Raw genomic sequence first — 24,280 nt, 5'->3', positions numbered from 1 at the left:
ACACAGCATCGATTTTAATTCTTTTGAAACTATGAAACTGTCAACTTCTGGGGGTGGGAGAGAGGTTTTTCCATATATTTTTTCAGGTGTTGGCCAAAAGGGGTTTAGATATTGCTGGGGGGTAGGGTTGTTATGGGGGGCTGGGGGTTTGCAGGGGCTCTCCCCAACCCTGTATTTTGACAGAAGTACTTGGAAAGTTTACATATGAACGAGGGCATTTCCATACTTACACCCTGTTTTGGACATTTTTGGCACGTTATTCTTTCATGTTAGATACTGTGGAGCATTAATTAAATGCACAGTATTTTCTTTTTTTTTTAAAACATGTTGGATGTTTTCTTAGAGTGTTAAAATGTACAAATCCGAAATTTTATAATTTTAGGACCCTTCCATTGACTTGCCCCATCAAACCTGGATCTTATTGGATACATTAGGTTATATGTAAACGGTGGCCTGCTGGCTGTATTTGGAATCGGCACAGACGTTTCCTACTGCTAATCAGTTTATACACAAATGAATCATACACAATTTGGAAATATAAAGCCCATTTTAACAACTCAATTTATTGTGGATACTTTTATGCGGTGTAATAATTTGATCAGAGTGGGGGGTTTGTTTATTTCTTGGTCTTCGACATCAGAAAACAATCAAATTTGTGATGGTGGGAAGATTCAATGTTTCACATTTTGCAACAAAAATGTGGTCTTTTAGAGGGAGAGTTCTTAAGATATAACCAATGTCTTTCAATTGTATGTTGGTTACTTACAAAAGCGATCTATACGAGATTTTTCATAAACAGATTTAAGACAATCTGCAGAAAACAACAAATTGCTGCTTTGGTCATTTATAAAGAAATGGAGTCCAAGAAGATATAACTGTAAACATTAAAAACAAAGAGGGCCCTTTAAAAATGTGCAGCCCATTTGTCGGTCCTGTCTCAGGAAAGCGTGTACACATACATCAACCAAGACCAGAGGCAGTTCCCATGTGAAAAAACCAACTGAACACCCGCCAGACCAGCTAGGAAAGAAGAGGTGCACTGCAACCTGTAAACCCAATCGCTTTAAATTGGAGATGGGCTACACTCCGTGTTCTCATTTAACTCCACTGGGACACCGACACCAAGGGGGATATTTTAGGGATCCCAACGGGGACCGTTCGATTTATAAAAACATAACATTTTCTTATTTAACATTCCTTCATAAATCCACTTTTAGGTACCCCTTGCTTGAGTCCTTTCTAAAAGGAATCTATCTGCCCAGTCAGCCCACCCTTTCTTATCAGAGTCAGAGGGGGACGCATCAGGTGTAAGGAACAAGTTACTTACCTGTAACTGTTCTCCAGCATGGGTCTGGCATGGACTCACATGCTCATGAATATTCCCCGTCAGGCCGAGAACCCTCGTTAAAGAAAAAAATCAGTTTCAGTTTCATTTCTGAACTCTCTTTCTCCTAACAACCAATAACTGAGCTCTGGGTCATACTGCCCCCAGCCAATGACAACCCTCTACCTAAGCTCCTCCTCTGGCAGCCGTCTTCAGATTTGGTAGCACGTAAAGTGGCAGTAGGACCAAGAGAAGAGGTGGGAGGGTTTGCATGCAAATCCATGCCAGACCCATGCTGGAGAACAACAGTTACAGGTAACTTGTTCCTTCTCCAGCATGGGGTCTGGCATAGATTCACATGCTCATGAATAAAGAATACATAGCAGTACACACATGCACAACCACGGGAGGTGGCAAAAGCTCAACATACAATCTCTTACCTCCTCACTAGGCTCATCTTCAAGCAAACAGTTTGTGCAGCACTGCTTGGCAGACTCTGGACACCTCCCTGGAATCCCTGTCGACGCAGTAGAATCTTGTGAAGGTGTGCGTTGACCTCCACGTAGCAGCCCTGCAGATGTCCAGCAGGGGCACACAAGACAGGAACACCATAGTTGCAACGTTCGCTCTGGTCGAATGGGCTCTCGGACGGCCAGGCAATGGTCTGTTTGCCAACCGGTGACAATGTGTGATGCAGCCGGAGAGCCACCTGGAAATGGAAGCATTGGAGAGGTCCTTCCCATGGTTTACAGGGCCAAAGTTCACAAAATGTTGTGAAATCTTCCAGAAAATCTTTGTGCAGTCCACGTAGAACTTCAGCGTTCTAGCCACATCCAGCAAATGCAAAGTCCGCTCGGCCGGCGATGAAGGGGTCAGAAAAGACACAAGCAACACCAAAGTCTGCATAGGTTCGAATGGAGGGCCCATGAGCCTAGTCAGCACCACATTGAGTTCCCACGCCGGGGCTGCAGCCTTCACCGGCAGGAACAAACTCCTTAACCAGACAGTGTGACCATAACGACCATCCTGGAGATCTGGTGTAGCGGGAGATAGCCGCCAAATGAACTTTGATGGAAGCATGGGCCAGTCCTGCTTTGGCCAATGACAGCAAATATGATAGCACCTGCAAAGCCGTGACTCGCAGAGGGTCGATCTTCTGTGCACGGCACCAAACGGCAAACCTCTTCCATTTATGTCTGTAGCATTTAAGAGTAGATGATTCCCTGGCCTTGGCAAATACCTCCTTGCAATCCGCTGGGAGGTTGTAACCCCCGAACTCTAACGCTGCAGGAGCCAGCCCTTCAGGTTCAGCGATCCTGGGCCGTGGTGCAGAATTGCACCTCCTTCTCTGGCCAGAAGATCTGCGACCACCGGAAGCTTGACCGGAAGGGACGCCGATATGTCGAGAAGGTCCGGGTACCAGATCTGCCTCAGCCACGCCAGTGCAACGAAAATCATCCTGCACCAGAACCATCTCAGTTGATTGATCGAAGAAGCAACGGCAACGGAAGGGAGCCATACAGAAACAGGCCGTCCTAGGGGAATGAGAATGCGTCCCCCATGCTCCCCAGCTGGGGAAACCTGCTGGCGCACCTCCGAAACTTGGTGTTCGTCGCTGTCGCAAACAGATCGATCTGGGGATTGCCCCATCTGCGGAACAGATGATCCACTTGGACCTGCCGAAGCTCCCACTCATAGCAAGAGCGCAGCTCCCTGCTGAGCGAGTTGGCGATAGTGTTCTTCACTCCTGCCAGATGAAACAGGATGAGGAACATCCCCTGGGAGACGGCCCAGTGCCACAGGTCCTGCACTTCTTTGGAGAGCCCCGGGGATCTGGTGCACCCCTGCTTCCAAATGTAAAACATGGTGGTGGTGTCGTCTGTGAAGATCTGCACCACCTTACCCTTGAAGGATGGAAGGAAAGACTTGAGGGCCCAAAACTCTGCCCGCAGCTCCAACACGTTGATGTGCAACGTTTTCTCCTCCGGTAACCACGGGCCTCTTGCGTGAAGACTTCTTGTGTGAGCTCCCCATCCTTCCAGAGAGGCGTCCGTCTTGACAGTCTCCTGGTGAGGTGGGGTCTGGAAATCCGTGCCTTCGGACAGATGTGCACGAACTCCCCACCACTGTATCGCTCGACAGAAACTCTCATCGAGTGTGATCTTGTCCTCTAAGCTTCCAGACACTTGTATCCAACGGGTGTGGAGGAACTCCTGTAGGGGACACATCCACAGCCTGCACAGCCGAATGAGGTATATGCATGATGACATCATGCTGATCAGAGACTTAATGGACCTCACCCTTGCGATCTTCAGGGCCAACCGCCGTTGTACCTTGCCCAAGATGGCCTTTATCGTCTCCACCGATGGAGACGCCAGGCACGACACTATGTTGAGTCGGGATCTCAGAAACAGCACGTCCTGCGATGGAATCAAGCAGAACTTTGCATAGTTCACTGAGAACCCCAGATCCGTCAGAAGGTGCACAGTCTTTGCTGTGTGGTCGACAGCAATCTCCTTCGAGCTGGCACAGATGAGCCAGTCATCCAGATAAGGGTAGAGGTGAATCCCCCATAGTCGCAGCTGCGCCGCCACTGGCGTCAGGCACTTGCTGAAGACCCTTGGTGCCGACTTCAATCTGGAGGGAAGGTCCTTTAATTGGCAGTGCTTTCCTTGCACCACAAAACCCAGGAACTTGCGGTGCCCTTTGTGAATGGGGATGTGGAAGTATACATCCTCTAAGTCCAGCGACGACAAGAAGCCCCCCTCTTGCAGCTGTCCGAGCACGTGCTGAAGAGTAACCTTTTGGAATTTGTGGGACTGTATTTGTCCAGTCGACGAAGGTCGAGAGTGGGCCTCCAGCCCCTGGTCATCTTTCTGACGAGCAAGTACCTTGAGTACTCTCTGGAGCCCCGGAGCCTCTTCGGGACGAGCTCTATCGCGCCTTTCCTTAGCACGGCCCGCACCTCCAGCAACAGCTGAATGACGTGATTTTCCTGCCAGGCCACAGGTGGTATTCATGAACATTTCCGTTGTAATTCCAGGGTGTGTCCGTGGGCGAAAGCGTCCAGCACCCAAGGGTCGGCGGAGCCGGTCTTCCACACGCTGACAAAGTTCGCCAGCCGGCCTCCCACCGAGGTACATGGCTGGGAGTCCGACGCCATGGCCCGTTCAATCCTGTTTGGAAGTCAAAGGGCCGCCTTGGGGACCCTGGCGATGACAACGTCCTCCTCCGAAGGCTTTGGAGCAGCCCCGGTTGGTCTCCTGGGACAAAGAGCGGGAGGGTTGGTGGTAAGAAGAGGAGCCCCCGCTGAACCCTTTGGAGGATCCTTGGGACTTGCTGCCTGAGGTCCAAAAGGACGGCTTCCATTGCTGAAGAGTGCCTAAAGCACGCACCGTCTCAGTGTCCGTCTTTATAGCTTCGAGAGACTCATCCACAGCCTTCCTGAACAAATTGTCCCTGTCAAAGGGCATGTCAAGCACATTCGACTCAACGTTCTGCCGAAAGTTGGTGACCTTGAGCCAGCCACGACGAAGGCAAACGCTGTTGCCCATTTGATGGAATCCCGCGTCGGCAATGTCCGTGGCCACCGGAATGGTGTGGTCCGACGCCACCTCTTGTCGTCGGGAAGGAAGTCTAGGAAGGGAGCGACCTTGGACCACAACTCCCGGTTGTAACAAGCCCCGATGGCGAGGGCGTTGGCAGCCTTGATGGTAGTCGCTGCAGAATAGATGACCTGTCATCCCATGGCATCTAACTTCTTTCCCTCGCTGTCTGGTGGGGTGGCGGCTGCCGAGGCAGAACCACCCGAGGATTTCCTGGCCGCAGCCAACACTACAGAGTCCGGAGAAGGCTGGGCCGCTAAGTACTTGGGCGCGGAGTCGGGCACCCTGAACAACTTCTCGAGGCGATCCCTCTTCGCTGGGGCCATGGAAGCGTTCTTCATGAGAGACAAACCCTCGTCCCAAATGTCATCATGGAGTGGGACTGAGAGGATGGTCTTCCTCTTTGCCTCTCTGCGCTGATATAAGAAGCCCTTCTCCTCCTCCGGAGTGAGCTGAAAAGCTTCAGACGCTCTGGAGATCATCAAGTGGAACAAGCCAATCTAGTCTGGCGCCGAAGATCTGGGCAGCGGTAACGGGAGGTCCCCTGACCTGCCGTCGTCGTCCGTGCCTGTCGTCGCTGTGTCCGGATCCGTTTCATCCCTCGGGGGGAGGAGGGGGACGACAGAGGCAAAGGGTGGCAAGTAGGTGGAGGGTGTACTCTCTTCTTGGCCGGAGGATCCCCGTGGGGCAGGTTGGCCTTCGCGGGCGGGGCTGCCGGTGCAATAGGCATCCTTGTCTGGATCTCGAGACCAGCGTATGCAGTGCCGAAAGGATGTTCACCGAGAGGTCTCTAGACGGTACCTGAGGTGGGGGTGGCAGCTGAGGGGCAGGCGGAATTGGCAGCTGGGGCACTGGCTGGGAGCCCAGACCATCGTTGCCTTGCTGCTCTACCTCCACGGTGTCCTCGCCATTGTCGCCTTCATCTGCGCGCTCATCATAGGGCCTGCTTCCTAAGTTTCCCGCCTTCTGGATGGTTTGCAGACCGGTGAGCTCTTCCTCAGATATCCATACGCTGGAGGGCCACCGCACCCCCACCCATTCTTTGCTTCCAGCAGTGAAGGTCTCAGAGATGACGGGCATCCTCTTCTCAGGGTTCTTCTCTATGGGTCGGAGTGCAACCTCCCTCCTGGGAGGAAGGGACACCCTGGTTTTAGGGGTCAAATCCTGCGGGACCGTCTCGGCAGCCTTCGCCACAGACGCTGCCACCCCTTCATTGGAAGGCTGGGCCTTCGCTAGGTGCACCCGGGCCTTCACGGTCAGGGCCGGAGCCTTGTCTTGCTTGGCCTTCAACTTAGCGGGAGGGTCCGAGCCACGCTCCCCCTTGGACTTCTCCGGTAGGATGGAATTGACCCCCTCCTTGAGTTTGCCCAGATGGTCAGACTTCCTCTTGGCCGAAGATCCTGAGTGTTGACTGGTGACGAAGGCTGGAGACGTCAAACGCGCCCTGGCTGCTGAGGAGCCCGTCGCAACGGCGCTCCTGGTGACAGTGGACTCACAGTGCTTAGCCTTCTGATGGACCCCTGCGGGAGGGGCGCCCTCAAAGGTCTTAGAAGCCCGCTCAGCCTTCTTGGAACTGGGAGAGGCATGCTGCTGGGACCCACCCACAGCAGGGGCCTTGGCCTGTAGCCAATCGTTCAGCCGCCTGTGCCGATCCTTCATCGTGTGAGGAACCATCTCCTGGCAATACGCACAATCTTCCTTGTGCGTTGGGTACAGGTGTCATGGATGGATCACTATCATCAAATAGTACACAAAAGGATACAGGTCAATGACCACTTGAAAGGATATATGCGATGAGAGCCGATTCCTGGTCTTAAGAATCAGTTCCTGGCTCTAGTAGAATGACATGATGAATTATAGACCTTCCAATTGATGACACCCTATGACTGTTAGTAATCACAGTCCGGGGGAGGAATAAATGGAAAGGGCGTGGAGAACAAACATATGCCTACCTTTGAGAAAAAATAAGGAATGCTTAAAAATAAGAACCAAGAATAATGTTTTCTCACTGTATTAAGTATGAATACCACTAACCTGTTGGCGTAGAGAGATGAGGACAAGTCCGACACAGAAATCACCAACTAATCCAACATGGAAACGACAGGGAAGGAAGGTTAGTAAGGGAAGCTAATCCCGATAGGCACGAGGGTCACGCTAGTGCCGGGTTGGTGCAATCCTGGATAGCGTCCATGAAGTCGAATGCACATGTAATCCAGGGAGTCAGAGGGAGAGAATGGTAATAACTGGTCGGTACTAGTAATAGTTGACCTTAGATTGTCAATCAAAATAAGAAATAACAATAAACCCTACCCTTGGTAGGTTACAAAAGAGTTCAGCTCGTAAGGTTGAAAGTGAGCAAACTGCTGCAGTCGCCGTGTCTGCACGTAGTAGGCAAATCTGGAAATGTTGCTGTGTAACGCGACGTTTTAGATTGAGGAAGTCGCTGTATCAGACACTACAGGAAATGTCTGGATGCTGCCCAGTCACATACATGGAAAGTCCATGACTCCGAGAGCCGTCACGTAAGACGCTGGCTCAGAAGGAACAACGATTGCTACAGAGCCGTTAACCGCTGTGAAGTCCAGAAAGATGGAGGCTCGTAACTGGAAATAGAAACAAAATTAAAAAAGGACTGCTGAGGACCGAATCGGTCTGGCGGCAAAGTCGAACGCTGGAACCCTGATTAAGGAAATTAAGGGAAATATCCAGACCGTAGCTTCAAGGATCAAACTGCCGAAGAACTTCAATTAGAAGCAGCGAGTTAATTTCGCAACGCTGCTAAATACGTAGTCCTGAGGTCACGTGATCGATCACGTGACTAACAGCGTGTATAGTGGAAACGCTGCTTTCCTGGTAATGCATCATACAATCTCCTTTTAGTATATAACGGTCTAGCCTTTCTATTAGCAAATGTGTCCCACGAAGATGAGGAGCCATGGGTGCAGGTCCAACAGGGGTGCCAGGTATGACAACAGGCAGTAAAGTCATTTGGAATGCTTGTCGTCCCAAAATACTTTACGCCAGCCGCAGCTGGAACAGATCTTGAACAGGGAAGTTGAATCAACCTCCTCCGACATGGTCAATGTGGTGTAGGCCTGAAAGAATCTTCTGGAAGCCTCCACGAAGAAACTCGATGAAATTCACCATTGCAGGGCGCTGAAGAATCCGATTAACGGGGACCCGTTTTCGGATAGATTGATCGATGAAGCACAAGGCCCGATTGACCAAAAAATAGAGTAATACTCTTCCAAAAAGCAAACGCAGTAAAAGCTCAAGAGCTAAACACGAGGACTCACAACACTTGAACGTGCAGTAAAAATCTGAAGATGACTGCCAGAGGAGGGGCTTAGGTAGAGGGCAGTCATTGGCTGGGACAGTATGACCCAGAGCTCAGTGATTGGTTGTTATGAGAATGACGGTTCAGAAATGAAACAAACTGATTTTTTCTTTAGCGAGAATTTGAGGCGACGACAGGGAATATTCATGAGCATGTGAATGCATGCCAGACCCCATGCTGGAGAACTGACAGAACAGACACCTTACCTCTGCCTGGCACCAACCAACGAAGATGATGGCACTAGTGGGTGATCCCACCCCTTAGGCAATCTCTTACATGCCGTCCCCTCCCTTACCGGTCTGACACCAGGGCACACTCAATCAATCCGCTTTCCCTTTCACACATACAAGACACTTCCCAACACTCTACATCCCCCTACTAAATAGTTGTTGCAGACATGGTTGCTTCTAAACTGTTGCAGGAGTTTAGAAAGATCATGCAGGAGGTGCCACTGTGTACAAAAACTGGAGGCACACATCTAATATCCCATTGACAAGACAGCAGAGCCTGACAGACTGCGTGACCTGTTATAGGAGTAATATCCTGCCATTAAAAGAAGTTTCTATACCCTTGAGAACGTGTGTTGACTGTTTCTTGCCACTTCAGTTTACCCGACGGACACCTAACTTACAGGTTGGGTCAGTGATCGACTCTGAAAGGGTCACATTAATAAGTAGGAGCTCCTTCAAAAACAATGCAAAGAAAATAGTGGCTTTACATGTGGCATTCATGGATTGAATCTGGACAGACTTACCTGCAAAGTGCGTTCGCGGTCCAACCCCATCTCCACCATGGCCAAGAGAACCTGCTCATTCAAGGGTTCCATGCGTCGCTCCATCTTGAGATGCTGGCCCTCAGCAATGAGCTGCTCGTGCAAAGAGGGAGAGTGTTTACCTTTACAAGCAGCTTAATAAGAGGGCTTTTAAAAGCAACGTGATCGCAAATATAGGTCTTCCCTGTAGGATTTCCAAGACTCTACTTATGCCTTAAGTACCACATTACACAAAGTAAATAATAGATACTATAATCGCAGACATTTGAAATGCGCCACTTACCCTGTCAAAGTCTGGATCGGCCTCTCCAAGCTTCATCCACTTATGTTTGCAAATCTGCTCCATGGACAGCCGCTTCGTGGGGTCCAAGACAAGCATGTGGCGAATCAAATGCTCACATTCTACAAAAGAGCAACAGAGGGCTCAGCCACAGTGTTCAATACATTGATGTCTCTGACTATATGCTGAACAAGGCTGCAAGAATGGATATAATGAGGGCAACAACAGTGCAGAGTGCATTAGACTGGCAGATATGAATGCTTCGGAATCATTTTGTTAGTAAAACAGAACTATACATATGTTGGGTTCATTACTAAGAAGCTGTTTACCTGTAATATTTGTTTAGCAACTTTTTGCAAATTAGGTCTTTCAGACTCATGCTTTGCATATTCTTGAAGTGGACAGATCAAGCTGAAATGGTTTAAAACAGCTTCTAGGGGTCAGCAGAGTAAGTGTCAAATCAAAACCGGGTTGTGTCTCTTAGCTAAGCCTCAACATTTAGATTTATAGAACAATGTATTTGGAGAAAAGGTCAGTTTTTCTTTGCATCTTTGCTTCATGAAAAGGTTGGGTGAGTCGCATGTGAATCTATGAAAGATGCCAAGCTGCAAAACTTGTGTTACAGGGTGAAGCATAGATTGTATTCATTCACACACGTTCTCTATGACACAACCAGAAGTAACCATTCAAAGGAGGTGGTGTGGAGATACAGGAATTCTATCTCTGGCATCTTTAAGGAAGACATGGTATCAACACTAAGACAGACAAGTGTTCACAAAATAATATGTCAAGATGTTCATGTGGTCGGCCTCTCTTCCCCCACATTCTCAGCACGGGACAAGGCAGTTCACTTGAGCGTAGCACAGTCTCTGGCTTCTTAAGGACAAGGATACAGTTTAATCATTAGCATCAGGGCCTTCTGTGCACAAAGTCTTTGCCTATCAAAGTCTCTTCATTCAGAGGATGTACACATTGGGTGGTCCTGTCCTCAAAGAATTCCGGGTACTGCACGTGGTTTAGGGCAGTAAGTTATTTAACCTTCCTAGGTGTTCCATGTCAAGGTCCAAGAATCCCTAACATGAGGTGAGAAAACAACCATTAACAATTAGAAGGTTTTTTATGGTAGCCTTTTTTATTTCTTAAGTGGCTTTTTTTCTTTTTTTAATATTCATAAAAAGCAGGCATTCAGTTGAAATCCAATGTAAAAATGAAAAAGCATGGAAATACACAGTGAAGCACCAGGATTTTAACATTGCATGATTCAGTCAAAGGCTGGTCTAGGGCTGTGTTCGTTTGAAACAAAAAGAAGAGGTTTGCAATTTCCAAATTCAACCTTACATAAATCAACATTTTTTTTTTTTTATTTTTTTTTATTAAGCATATAGAGTAAATAAATACAAACTTTTGCTTGTTTCGCTCACTTACAAAGCCAAACCATATCTTGACGTCTTCCTTATATTTCTATTGCATTTCCTCCCGTACTTGCCACTTTTTAATTGTTTATTCAAGTCCTCTTTGGTTTGGCCTAAGTGTAGACATATATCAAAGGTTATTCTTTTTCCTTCGTCGTGAGATCCTTTTCTATTTCACTGTGTAATTCCTGTTTGTTTTCCAATTTGACCATCATCGTTTGGAGAAAAATTCCAAGAGCTCTCGTGGTTTTCTGATTAGGGTTAACGTACAAAGTTTCCCACCAGAAATCAGAATCCACCCCGCACGTTGGAGTTAATGCTGGGTGTAGGAATAAATCTCTTGCTAATCTTAGTTCAGGACAGAACATTATTAAGTGTTTTAGAGATTCCACTTCCTGCTCACAGAGCCGGCACATGTTATCACTTACTATGCCGTATTTTTTCAAATTTGTTTTTGTTCTTAGGATATTTAATCTAAATCGTAAGATTAGATCCCGATGAATAGGATTCTCACTCTTTTTCAGATAGCTAGGTAGAGTTTTTGGTACTGATCTGAGATTGTTTGAGAGAGTGTGAGATTTGGAATTGGCGCGAGCAGTTTCTGTTTTATCCCAGTCAGCACACAGTAACGCAATCTTCACCCTTTTAGGGTTATTGCATAGTGTGTCCTCAGGCATATTTAAGTTCTGTAAGAGATCTTTACATTTTTCTTTCCAACTAGACAGTGGCCAGAATTGCGCTTTTATGTTTTCGTCCTTTAAGATTTCATATTGAGGTGGACAGTCTTTGATTAGTGTCTTTCTGAATGTTAATAGGGCTTTCCATATAATTGTGGCCTGCAAGGAGTACAAGCCCAGTTCATGTCGTATTATATTCATTGGGACACATTGAGGTAGTCTCATTAGTCTTCTCCAAAATGTAGCTTCGACCTTACCCCAGAATTCTGATGGTATTCTGAGTGCTGTGTCTCCGGCATAAGCAACAGACGGAATAACTTTTGTATTATAAAAGTCAACTGTTGGTTGGATCGAAAACTTTCCGAATTTTTGTTTCAAAATAAGCGCTTGTGCCGTTAGTTGACTCATTTTACGCATTATGTGCTCTATCCACGGTCGGTCATTCCAGTCTGCACTTATTATTGCTCCCAGATATTTTGCGCTCGTTGTTATTGGAATAACTTTATTCCCGACATACCATTTGAAAGACTTTTTCTCTCTGGCTCTTGATGTTTTCATTATTAGGATTTCAGATTTTTCAGGATTTATTTCTTGATTATTTTCTTTGACATATGTTTCTAGGGCTTCCAGTTTTTTCTGCAAACCGATTGGGGTCTTATCTATGATAATCAAATCATCTGCGTACAACAGATGGCCCACTGCTGAGGTGCCTATTTTAGGCGAACAGCCTCTCGGTATGACAAGCCGGTCCTTTATCTCCAGAATGTAAAAGTTATAAAGGATTGCTGCCATAGGGCACCCTTGCTTTAGGCCTCTTGTTGTCGGGATCGGTTTGGTTAAGTTACCTTTTTGGTTTAACCTTACTTGGATACATGTGTCAGTATGCATGGCTTTAATAGCGGCCACGAGATCTTCAGGACATCCCCTTTGCTTTAGCTTTTTCCACAGGATTTGTCTATCCACTTTATCAAAAGCGGCAGCCATGTCTATGCACGCCAGGTAAAGTTTCTGTTTTTCGCAGATGATTTTAGCCTTTAATAGGTTGAGTATGAGCAGATTTAGCCCGCAGTCAACTCTTTCAACGAACCCTGTCTGCCGATGGTCGTAGTTTCTTGAGTCTATGATCCATTCCTTTAATCTCTTTAAGAGGATACCTGCAAATATTTTGCCTATTACGTCCAACAAAGATATTGGACGATAATTCTCAGGCTTGCATCTATCTCCCTTTTTGTGAATGGGAATAATAATCGCTTTAGTCCAAGATTCCGGTATTTGTTTAATTTTGATGATTCGTTCAAACAGTACGTAGCACATATCGGCCCACACTTCAGGTGATTGTTTTAATATGGCGTTTGTTAGGCCATCGGGCCCAGGTGCCCGCGAACTGCTTGCCTTGTTGATTAGTACAATGATTTCCGATTTCTCGAATGGAATGTTCCAAGGAGTCTTGTCCGTGATTATTTGCGTCTGAGCCTCTTCTAGCATCTCTTGGCTATATGCTTTTTGGAAATATTGGATCCATTTTCCTTCATGAATCGGGTTTATCTGTTCTATTCCTTGTGGTACGCTTGTTTGATTCATTAGGGCCCACATGAATTTAGCGTTTTTATTGGCGGTAGCTGACAGCATCACTTCAGAGTCTCTTTGAAACAGTAAGGCCCTGTGAGATTTGGCCCAATTCCGGTAGGCTTTTTTTAACATTGCCCTTTCTTCGCGTGCCCCCTCGGTGTTCAGTTTGTTTAGAGCTCTTATCTTTATTGCTAGCTTTGATTTTCTTTCAGCCAGTTCAGAGTTATATTTATGCAGTCGAGGAATTTTTGGCTGTATCTTGTGGCCCAATTTTACTCTGAAGGTGGAAAGACATGTTTCGTATTCAACTCCCATGTTAGTTGTTAATTTCCAGCGTTCTATGGTTTTTTTGAGCTTCGATGTCATTTTTGGTGCTATTCGTAATCTATTAAGGCCATTGTACGTTTCAACCTTGTAAGGCCAGTTTTTTTGGTAGGCCGATGCACTTTCCTGTGGTTTGATTGCAGGTACACACGTAAGGAGAAGTATTTTGTGGTCGCTTTTGCTTGTTGGAATTATATTCAGCGAAGAGATTGTTTTGAACGTTTCTCTATCCACAAAGAAATAGTCAAGGGTTGCGTTTTGATTATATGAAGCCCATGTGACTGCTCCTTGTCGGTCGCCGTTCACATTTCCATTTACCTGCAAGAGGTCTCGACTATTCATCTCCGCTAACCATCTTTTCGTACGCGTTGCTCTCTGTTGTGAGACTCCTCTTTGTTCAACATAAGACTTCTTTATACAGTCTATATTGAGATCACCACAAATGATTAATGTGGGTTTCTCAAATTCAGCTCTCAGTTCGTCAATGTGTTGAAGCACAGTTCCTAGGAACTTCTCTCCATCCTTAGCTTTAGGATTCCAGTAAAGATTAATAATAATTTGATAATGCTTCTTGGATTGATGAAAGCCTCCGTTATACTCTTGAATTATGATTATTTGTATAAGTGGTGAGGGAGTCATAACCCGGAATATATTTCCTTTGTATTCGTTTTTTATCACTGTCAACAGTCCTGCGGAAGGTCTCCCTTTCAGACCTTTATATCCTTTGTTAAGTAAACATGTGGACCCCCCCATGACTGGGGGTTCTAAAAGCCAACATTCTTGGATACAAATAATGTCTGACGATTGTAATTCCTTATTCAGATGATCTAGCAGATGTCGATGCCCACGAGTATTCCATGACACTATTCGCAGGTTATTTGAGACGTCTCCGCAGTCGATCTAAAGGTTGTTTTTTGTGGATAATGTTCCAGCGAGCCAATTCCAAGGTTTAGTTGTGTCGATTTTTGTCACAAGAGCTGCTTCGCTACCAGCTAAAGGACACAGCGCCTTGCATCCTACGTTTCCTTTTATTCTCATTCTGAGAGCGGTGGGTCCTCGCAAAATTGTTGGAGAGAACCTTATTGGTTTTGCATTCAAATCGTCTGTTGTCAGGTCGGCCCTTGATGGAGAGTGGCTCGGGGACCGAGGAAAATTATGCAACTGATTTAATCCTTGGTCTTGTTTTTTAGATTCAACCGATTTGATGTCAAAGCCAAGGGATCTGAGTGCATCGGCAGCTAACCAGATAAGATTCATGATTGCTTTTGAAAACAGATGGAGGCAAATTCGATCGGTTTCGTCTTCTTTAGGAAAAGCCACTATTTTGATGTCTTTAGGCTCAATGACTCGTAGTTGTGGTACGTTGTGCAAAAGTCTCATAAGATTTGATCTATTTAAGATCAGACCATCTCTAGCTTTCAACACTTGTTCGACTGATTATATGGCCTTTCTCCTCCTTTTTACCTCGCTTTTCCGTGGACGCATTCCGCACGAGTCGATCAGATTGTTTTTTTGTTTCTTTCCTTATGGTTTCTCGTCGAGGCAGATCTTTCTTTTTCTGGTTCTCCTGATTTGAATGGTCCAACATAGCGTCCAATAATTGTTTTTGTCTCATTTCGTTTATGCTTTTGCGTTCCAGCAAATCTCTTTTTTCCTGTAAAGTTTTGAAAATTGGTGATTGGGTCTCGCTGTGATTTAATTCCTCGTTCTCGTCGTCCTGTTGGTCGGCGTTCTCTAGGTCTTCTTGACTGGCAGAGTCTACAGATCTGTCGCATTCGTGGACCGAGAGTTGCAGGAGGGCATCTATGTCTTCGCTAGTATTTGATTCGTCTTCCTCTGTATCTACAGTTATCGGTTTTGGAACGAATTCTCGATTTTTATAGTTTTGGCATTTTGTGAGCCATTTAGTTGAAAACTTCTTTCAACATTATGCGGCAAGGTTCCAATAGGTTTCAAATTACGAATGAAGTAACGGGTTCCTTCTGCCGAGGTGTGTTTTGGCAATGGAAGATTTTTTAACTTCTTAGCTGTTTTCCCCAAAGCAATTTCCTTTTTTTTGGAGAATTTCACAGCAGTTTGTTTGGGTTGGCCACCCGTTTCCTTTTCCTTTGTTGCAAGTGGGCTTTCTGTGGCAAATAAAGGAAATAGAGCTTTATTTTTATCTACCTTAGGGCAGTTGTCAACATGGCCTGTCAATGGATTTATTATCAAATCCTGTATATCCGATTGTGCAGCAGGACCAGTTGCTGGGGCATTCACGGGTCTTTCTTTACAGGTGGTGTTTTGTTGTCCCGTTGGTGACTCCGGCCTCACCAGTTCTGGATGACTGTCAATAACCGCTGTTTTATCTGACATATTATCAATTTCGTTCGCACAACTCCATGCGTTTTCTGTGGACGTATATTTTTCCATAGTTTGGCCTTGATACCTGAGTACATCCGGTTTCATCATTGTTATTGTATCACTGAAACAGTGGAGAAACGCCTTCTTGTCTTCTCTGGCATCTTTCATCAGATCGATGAGAGTTTTGAAAATAACGTGTTCTGTTTCTTCCTCTCTTGCTCTCTTTTCTTTAATAGTCGCAATATACGATTCTATGTATATTAATTTGGATTGAATTAGAGCCAAAAGAGTTGATTGATCCTTGTAGTTTTCATAAAGTACTTCGTATAATTTGAGGAAAGGTGCCATGGTTATTGTCATCATAGATCCCACTGCAGCTTGCAGGTTAGCGCAGGCTTCTGCATTTGCTTTTAATATTGCTGGTGCAATTTTGTCATAGGCAATCTCTGCCTGACTGCGCTTTGAAGACGCTTTGGCAGGTGGAATATCGTTTTCGTCATCTGTACTTTCAATTGTGGTTGGCTCGATGTCACTGTCCTTTCTTTTCGTTTGCCCTGCTTGTTTCTGCAAACTGGTATTTGCTGTAGCTGAGAACAGCAATTCATTGTAGAACTCTTTCATTTGGCTTGGCTGCGTCAATAAAGATTTAGATTTTATTTCTGGGGCTGTTTTGAAGTTAGCTGGAGTTATTACTTCTTCTCCCAAACCTCGTTTCGATCTATTTGGGTGAGGAGTTGAGGTTTTTGTTGGGCTGATAAACACCACCAGGGCCTCAACTTCTGTAGTTGAAATGATTGGTGTTTTTCCATTTTGTGCGTCTTGTGGCTTCGAGGAGCAGTCTTGGCTGGGGACTGGACCAGCTACAGTTTGCGGTAGCTCTATGCGAGCAGGATTGCATGGACTGTGATTCTCTGAAAGAAGACTGCTCCGGTCTCCGTCTTTTGCTGATGTCTGGTTCGTTACGCTTGCAACTGGTTCTCCGGTTCCAGACGCTTGAAGTAATTCTTGGTCAGTGACTTCTAGTGCAGCTGTCATTGAACATTGTTCTCCGTTGATACCGGCTACTTTTGTTGCTGTTCCGAGGTCTTTTTTATTAAAGTGCCATCTAATTGATTTTATGTCCGTGAGAGAGTTTGCTCTTGCTTTGCTCTTTTGAGTAAAATTTTGAGTATGGCTTTTATTTGCTCTGAGTGAGTCCTTTTTTGCGGCTGGTGGGCTTGTTGATTTAATGCTTTTGCACATGGTTGATTTTGCTGGTTGCTTTAAGCTGCAGTTTTGGTTTTGTCCTTTTTGAATCGGGGGCTCTTCAAAGGTCAGGGGGGCGTGAACTTTTTGAGAGAGAGCCAGACTTTGCTTTTTAGTGGAAGAACGGGGGTTCCGAGAAAGTTCATTGTCGTTCCAGAGGTCTCCCATGGCATCCACATATGCAGGAGAAGTTGGGCTTTCACATAACTCTTCAGTTCCTTTATTTGGCTGTGTTTGTGAAAACGTGAAAAAGGCTTCTTCACGTGGTGCGCAGAAAACAAATTTTCCCACGCTCTCTGTCTCTTCGACTCCTACGAAGGTTTGAATCCTGTCCTCTTCCATTTGCGACACTGTTGGGGCCGTATCTCCGATCCGCGAGTCAGTAGGTGTATCGTCCAAACACACAGCCCTTCTGGCCACGCCCACTCCCTCTCTCCCCACCGCACCACCACCACCAGTGATCGGGGGGCGGTCATTCGACCTTCCTGTCTGAGCGCACACAGCTACCCTAGCACCAAGGGTCTTGAGGACGTACTCCCCACAAACCCCCGGCAGGGGAGGCCCGCTCTCCGGCTCCAGAAAACCCCCCGACACACCGGCCGCACTCCCAGAGGCACCTCCACCCGCCCCCTGCAGCGAGCGGCCGGAGCAGTGGGCCAGCGAAGCCACTCCAGACTCAACGAGCTGCATGGCAGCCGCTGGTGAGGGGAGGCACCTCGTAAGGGAGGAGGCCTTAAAGTTTTTCGAAACTGGGGAACAGGTTGTTTGACACGTACCTTTTGATCCATTGACCGCAGTTTCCGTATTGGGAGAAGCCGCCAGCCGCAGGGCACCTGTTTCTAACAGGCCAGCTGCGGGTGCGGAGATAGTATCCTCTGGCTCTCTGTTGTGTTCAACGCTGACGCGTTGGGGTCCATTGCATATTGGCATGCCGAAGCCAGTGACATGTTCATTCCGAGTGTTGTTTTTGTCCATCTGCATTTCATCAGAAGGCACAGGGTAAGGCGCCTCGTCTACTTCATACAAGGCATCGGTCATTTTTGAGCGGCTCCGTGTGTGAGGTGCTTGTTTCTTTGGGTGGTTTAACGCTGTTTGTCTTATGTCCATGTCGCCTTCTACGCCCTCTCTGCGAACACTCTGCTAACACTCCGCGGACGCTCCGCGTCTAGAGTGAGCTTATGTTCAGGCACCACCTCCAGGCACCACCTCCAGGCAGTGGAAAGAGAAAAGATACTCGGGTCCAGCAGGGTAGCTTCCAGGCACAGGCACCAAACACTCTGCTAACACTTACATTACAACAACTTCTTGTGTTTTTCGAAAAAGTTGGTAGGAGGTGTGTACATTATTATTTCATAGCAAAACATATCCCCCTAGTACCATTACTGTAGAGTATTATATTTGAATTCAATTTCTTAGCATATAATACTCTGTTCAAGTGATTAACATTTTGTTCAAGTGATTAACATTTTCTGTGTTGAGGTAGTTCAGAAATAGTGGTGGCCAGCCCAGGCCAAGAGGTCTTGAATTCAATTCAGGAAATTTAATTCAAATATAATACTCTACAGTAATGGTACTAGGGGGATATGTTTTGCTATGAAATAATAATGTACACACCTCCTACCAACTTTTTCTAAAAACACAAGAAGTTGTTGCACACTGTAAATGTTGATTTATGTAAGGTTGAATTTGGAAATTGCAAACCTCTTCTTTTTGTTTCAAAAGAACACAGCCCTAGACCAGCCTTTGACTGAATCATGCAATGTTAGAATCCTGGTGCTTCACTGTGTATTTCCATGCTTTTTCATTTTTACATTGGATTTCAACTGAATGCCTGCTTTTTATAAATATTAAAAAAGAAAAAAGCCACTTAAGAAATAAAAAAGGCTACCATAAAAAACCTAATTGTTAATGGTTGTTTTCTCACCTCATGTTAGGGATCCTTGTACCTTGACATGGAACACCTAGGAAGGTTAAATAACTTACTGCCCTAAACCACATACAGTACCCGGAATTCTTTGGGGACAGGACCACCCAATGTGTACATCCATTTTGATCCCTCAGCCCACTACATCCTGTCCGTTATTAGGGCTGTCCTTCCAGTTACAAATCTTCATTCAGAGGGCCTGATGTGATAAAAAAATAAAATAAATTAAGTTCTTTTCCTCTTTCTCAAGTACTCAATATAGGCGATTCACTATTCACCCCGGATCGCCCTCAGCCGGGTTCATATCCCTTTTAACACAATTAGTCTCCCTCGGCGGGGCGCGGAACAATTTCAATTAGCATCAACTATCGAATGTGCACAGGATTGATTTGGCTGGACCCGTGGCAGGATCACATCAATTTCACAATTCCTTTACTTTTAACATTTGCCACCTTTTTGTGGGATACCTAACAGACTTTCGAATGAGCACCCAGGTGGTGCCAGACCACTCTGTCTACGGTATCGTATCTTGGCTTTAAAGTTCAGTCACTCATCTGCCGTTTTCATTATATTCGCTTCGCTTGCCACATGCGCTTTATACACTGTTCTATTCTGTTATCTCTATACAATGGTGCCACTTGCAACCTTGGCTTCAACACATAGCAGCCTGTTATCAGTCTCCCCAACTCACCGGCTGTGCTGACTTCACTGGCGCTGCTTTGTTGTAGGAGCCAAGAACAGTACCACACAGCGGCAACCGATTCTTCCCACGAATGACTATCGATGCGAGAGAGCCCCGGGTACCTCTGACACACAATGCAGGATTCTTCAGCCTTGATTCCTGGTCTTGCGTTTCCTACTCTTGAAGGTTCATGAAAGTAAATGTCTTTTGTGGAAAAGGTCAAGGGTACTTCCATCTTTGTAATCCTCTTCGGTCTTGCCTTCTTTCGCCTTGTATTAAACTGCCATCTTGGAACTGCTACTTCAAGTGGTTTGCATTGCTTAGAGTGTGCTTTCGTGCTGCGCCTTTTATCCGTGTGAGGTAGTGTGATGAAAGTCAGGTGCCTGTAATTATCAGTAATTGCGTGACCCCGCCTGACCATTGTATTGGGACAAGTCAGGTATATGGCTCAGGTGTTAGTCAGTTTCCTCTCACAGTGAGCAGTCTGTGAGAAAGTGTTTGTGTCTGAAAAGGGGGTGGGGGTCTAGTTCCTAAGTATCCTACCTGGTATGATGGGGTAAAGGTGTTATAGGGAAGGAGATACCGGGTCCTGTCATCCAGTGTCCCACTTCCGCTCCCCGAAGACCTCTCACCCAGGTGATCCTCCTGCACTGGTCCATCCCCAGGAACTGGATCCAAAAGCGATGGCCGTGATATGGCCACCTGGATGACGGATTCCTCCAGGCAGTAGCAGGTGAGACACCTTCAGGTTTCTCACATATCTCAATATGGCTTGGTCTGGCCATGTTGGTGAATGTCCAAATACTAGAGATAAGTTCTTAAATGCAGAATACCATGATGCTGCATTGCAAATTTCAGAAAGGCGAATGTTAAAGAGTGCAATAGCTTCTGCATTCCTTCTTGTGGAATGGGATGGAATTCTTGCTGGAAGTTAAACGATATATGCTACAGCAGGGTTCTGCAACCTGGGGCTTTCTAGCCATTTTGAACTACGACTGCCATGACGACTCACTTTCATTGCTGCTGGCTAGGGCTAATGTGAGTTGTAGTCCAAAGCATCCAACAAATCAGCGTCTCCAAGATCCCAGGCTTTCTTGCTTCACTATAGGCATTTGTAACCAGTTTCACGCAAAGCAGCATTTCAAGTTTCAAATGCTGTATTCCTTCAATATGGGTAATGATACTGAGTTTGACACATTTCAAAGGCAGTCTTGTAGCAATGAAGGCTTGTATACTCTGTCAATTCAGTGTTTAAATAATTGTGCTCATCACTCTGGGCATACGGTCTGAGATTTCCAAACTTCAGCGTTTCAAGTTCAAACGTTTTCTCATTTCACCATCAGTGGTCCCTGGCTTAGCCACAGCAAACAACGGGCCCCGATGTAGCCTTGCCCCCCCAAGAAACTAAGGGCAGCCGGTGCAGACCGACAGCTGGGGGAAAGTTGTAGAGGACACAGAGGTTGAAAACAAAGGAAATGGCAAAAGTGGGAAGAGAGGGGGGGAAACCAGGGGAAACCCAGAGAGGCGGCGGGAAGAGAGATGAAAGGATAGAATCCAAGGATCAGGGGAGAGGTACAGATACCCGGGGATGCAAGGAACGCAAAGAGGAGGGCAAAGAGGAGGACAGCAGTTCAGGGGAACGAGGGGGATTAAGGCAACACCATGGGGGGAGGGAGTAAACCAAGTAAGAGGGAAGATTACAAGCCACCAGAGAAGCGACAATGGGCAAGGACAGGATACATGGGGAACGTCAGGGCAAGAGCAACTGGGGAAGATGGCAAGAATACGGGGGAAACATGCACTGGGTAGGATAGCAAGGCGCCTAGATAATGGGGAAGGGTAGAAGAGGTCCAGTGAATGGGGAAATAAGTAACTGGTCGAAGCACCTGGGGGATTTGAATAAGAAGAGCAAGTCACCGGGAACAGGCAAGGTGTGTGATGTCAGAGCCCAGGGGAATGAGGAAAAGGTTAGGCACCCGGGGGAGAGGAGTAAGAGGTAAGCATGCAAGACACCGGGCAATGGGGAAAATGTGTTGGTGGACAGGAGACCAGGGAAAGGAAGACCCAAGAAAGAGGATAAAACACCTGAGCAATGTGTAAATGGGTTTCGAATTGTTAGCAACCTGCTGGTCGCAGGAGGAGACCACCTCAGGAAGGTACAAATGTAGAAGGGCACCAGCTTGGAGCAGAATCCTGATGCTGTACTGTCGAAAGAGAACACCTGTACGTTATCTCTTGCTTAATAAAGAAGCTGCTGCCTTTTTCCATCCACAATACGAGACCTGTTCACATTATTGCAGGTGGGGGGCCAGAACCAAGTGGGGGACCAGCAAGGACGGGAGGGAAGTGGTACTCAAATGGGGGAAGAGGGGCCCAGTTTCAGCTATTGCGGCTAGGTTGTGCCACAATTCAGCATCTAAATGTTCAAATGCTTTTTCACACTTATGGCACCACTTTCAGTTGCTCGCCATTCAGAAGTTCAATGTTCCAACTGCCTGCTCGTTTCACTACAGGCAGGGAACGCGTTCAGAGAGCTTTTTGTTTCACTTTGGACCTTACTACTCAGTTTTCTATAGTTCATTGTTTCAGTATGCGGTACAGGCCAAAGAGCTTCTGATGAGCCATGTCTCGTTAGCGGGTCCACAAACTTCTCAATGGCGCTCCTTTGGGAATTTTTTAGGTTCTGCTCCTCATTTTCTGTTTCTCTTTGGGATCTGGCTCCCACAACGCCAAATGACGATTCTTTGTATTCTGTGTTCACGGCTAAGAGCCTCCTTGAAATGGCACCCAAAAGGGTAAATTGTTTCCCGGGCCATATCCTCACGGCAGGCCTTCAGACTCTGGATGGCATCAGCGGTCTCCTTTCCTCACTTGAGACCGGGTCCTTTTCAAACATGCTCCGGACCTTTTAGTCTCTGGTCAAGCCCAAGTGTGTCTATTGTCTGTTGGCAGCAGGCACCGAAAAGCAATGCCCTGCCTTGAATCCTTTACTAATATACACAGCACAACAGGTCAAGAACTTCTGCAATAGGTTAGCATTTTGAACCGTTGCTCGGCTCTGCGGCTGAGTCACATGGTCAATGTGATAAAAAAAAAAAAAAAAAGACTAGGCTATATTGGTCCAAGCAGTCCAATTAGAATTAGTCACAGATCTTTACTGTTACCCAACTCAACGGTACAAAGAACTACCTCGGAAACATAATAGGCCTGCTGGGATACAAACTAGTAACACTGAGGTCAAACAAAGATCCCTGAAGTGGATGCATTAGTCCACTGAGCTACAGGCAGGGTTAAGTTGAAAGCTCTTCAGGCATCCAACCTATGTAAATAAAAATCAATTTTCTGTAATTGTGGACAGGAAGAAAGAAAAATGGAAAAGCAATTGGCTGACTGATGTGGAAATCAGAAAGGACTTGATAGTGAGGAAAAAACATGGCTTAAGAACGCTCCTTGTAATCCATTTGCTCGCTGAGTACACGTGCTAGTTACAATTATTGCTTCTTTATAAGAAAGACATTCCTCACATCAACAAATATGCTTGACAGGCAGGCCTTAAAGTTTGAACATACTATCCAAGAAAGAATGTACTATTTAACAAACAAACGTATTTTCAAACCTTTATTCACTGTATGGGTTCTAATTAATTTGCGATTTAAAAATGATACAAAACAAGTCAACCATACAGAAGTATAAGGGTCAAATTGTAGTTGTCACAAGGCAGCGGTCATGCATTTGATTCAGTGACGAGAACAATTAATGCATTTCTCAAGAAGACAAGTCTCATCTGTTTTCAACCTAAATATGGCTTGGAAGGTCTAGTTTCCAGGTTCAGGCTGGAGGTAGTGTTTTGGAAAAACGTATAGAAGGAAGAATCATTTGACCACTACAAAGAAACTATCTTTGTTATGTAACCGCCTGGAACATCTTGGGGGTCTTGGCCAAACAAGAAAGTCACCAGTGAACAGCTAAATGTGACGCACAACATTCCTAAGTGGATGTGGGCAATCACTGTGGTGATGTGTGAAAATCCTGGCGCTGTTCACCAACAAGGGTGAAGAAGTGCACACAAAGGACCAGAGTTTCAGGAAAACCAGATAAATCTACTATGTACATGCCACCAGCGTGCGAAAACCACAGATTTCAAATTGGATTTGGGTGGAATATGTGTAATGGTGCTTAGCAAAAATAAAATTAATATGGTGCCTCACATTATATTTTTAATATGAATGATCAAAGTTCTTAGGAATAATGGTAAGTCCCAAAGATTTGGCTAAATATAGAAAAGATGCAAGTTTTTTTTTTTTTTTTTTTATTTTTTATTTTTTTTTAAGGCCGACTGTTAAAGTCACATACACAGATGTTCTAAATCAGCTAACTAGAGAAGGAAAACTAAATAATTGATCAAAGTCCACAATGAACAACAACTTTTCTCTGGGAACCCATATGACAGCATAACTTTTTCCCCAGGCAAGCATTTGTCCGAACGTGGTCAGTAAAACCCTGTGGATCACATGGCGATCCCACTAAGAATAAGGATAAGTGATCCCTTTCCAGGAAAGGCTACTCAAAGTTACTCTCCCACAAGGTAATTCACCATCAAGACTATTGTGGTTTCATTAAATGGAGAAATGAATCAACCGAACTTCAGCCGCACCGTTCCAACATTCTGCTGCCGACACAAGATTGTTTTCAGTCTTCATCAGGATCCAGAGACCAATATCGTCCATATACAACACCCTTTTGGTCTCATCAAACAATGGATGGCAGGAATTTGGCTTTGGGTAGA

General features: G+C 45.9%; 1 protein-coding gene across 4 annotated transcripts in view; it reads right to left on the bottom strand.

Moving 5' to 3' along the window:
- SIK3 (SIK family kinase 3) overlaps positions 1-24,280 on the bottom strand; it is a 2,024,801-nt gene that overhangs the window by 833,505 nt on the left and 1,167,016 nt on the right. For all 4 annotated transcript variants that reach the window (XM_069614493.1, XM_069614491.1, XM_069614492.1 and 1 more), the window contains 2 exons: positions 9,322-9,440; positions 9,021-9,131 (listed from right to left, as the gene is read on the bottom strand). In XM_069614493.1, the coding sequence (XP_069470594.1) occupies positions 9,021-9,131; positions 9,322-9,440 (230 nt within the window). The remainder of the gene's footprint in view (positions 1-9,020; positions 9,132-9,321; positions 9,441-24,280) is intronic.

The sequence above is a fragment of the Ambystoma mexicanum genome, chromosome 9 (genome assembly GCF_040938575.1).
Source record: "Ambystoma mexicanum isolate Mex_15411 chromosome 9, UKY_AmexF1_1, whole genome shotgun sequence".
Taxonomy (NCBI): domain Eukaryota; kingdom Metazoa; phylum Chordata; class Amphibia; order Caudata; family Ambystomatidae; genus Ambystoma; species Ambystoma mexicanum.
Note: the sequence above shows the minus strand (reverse complement) of the source record. Positions and strands in the feature narration are given on the sequence as shown.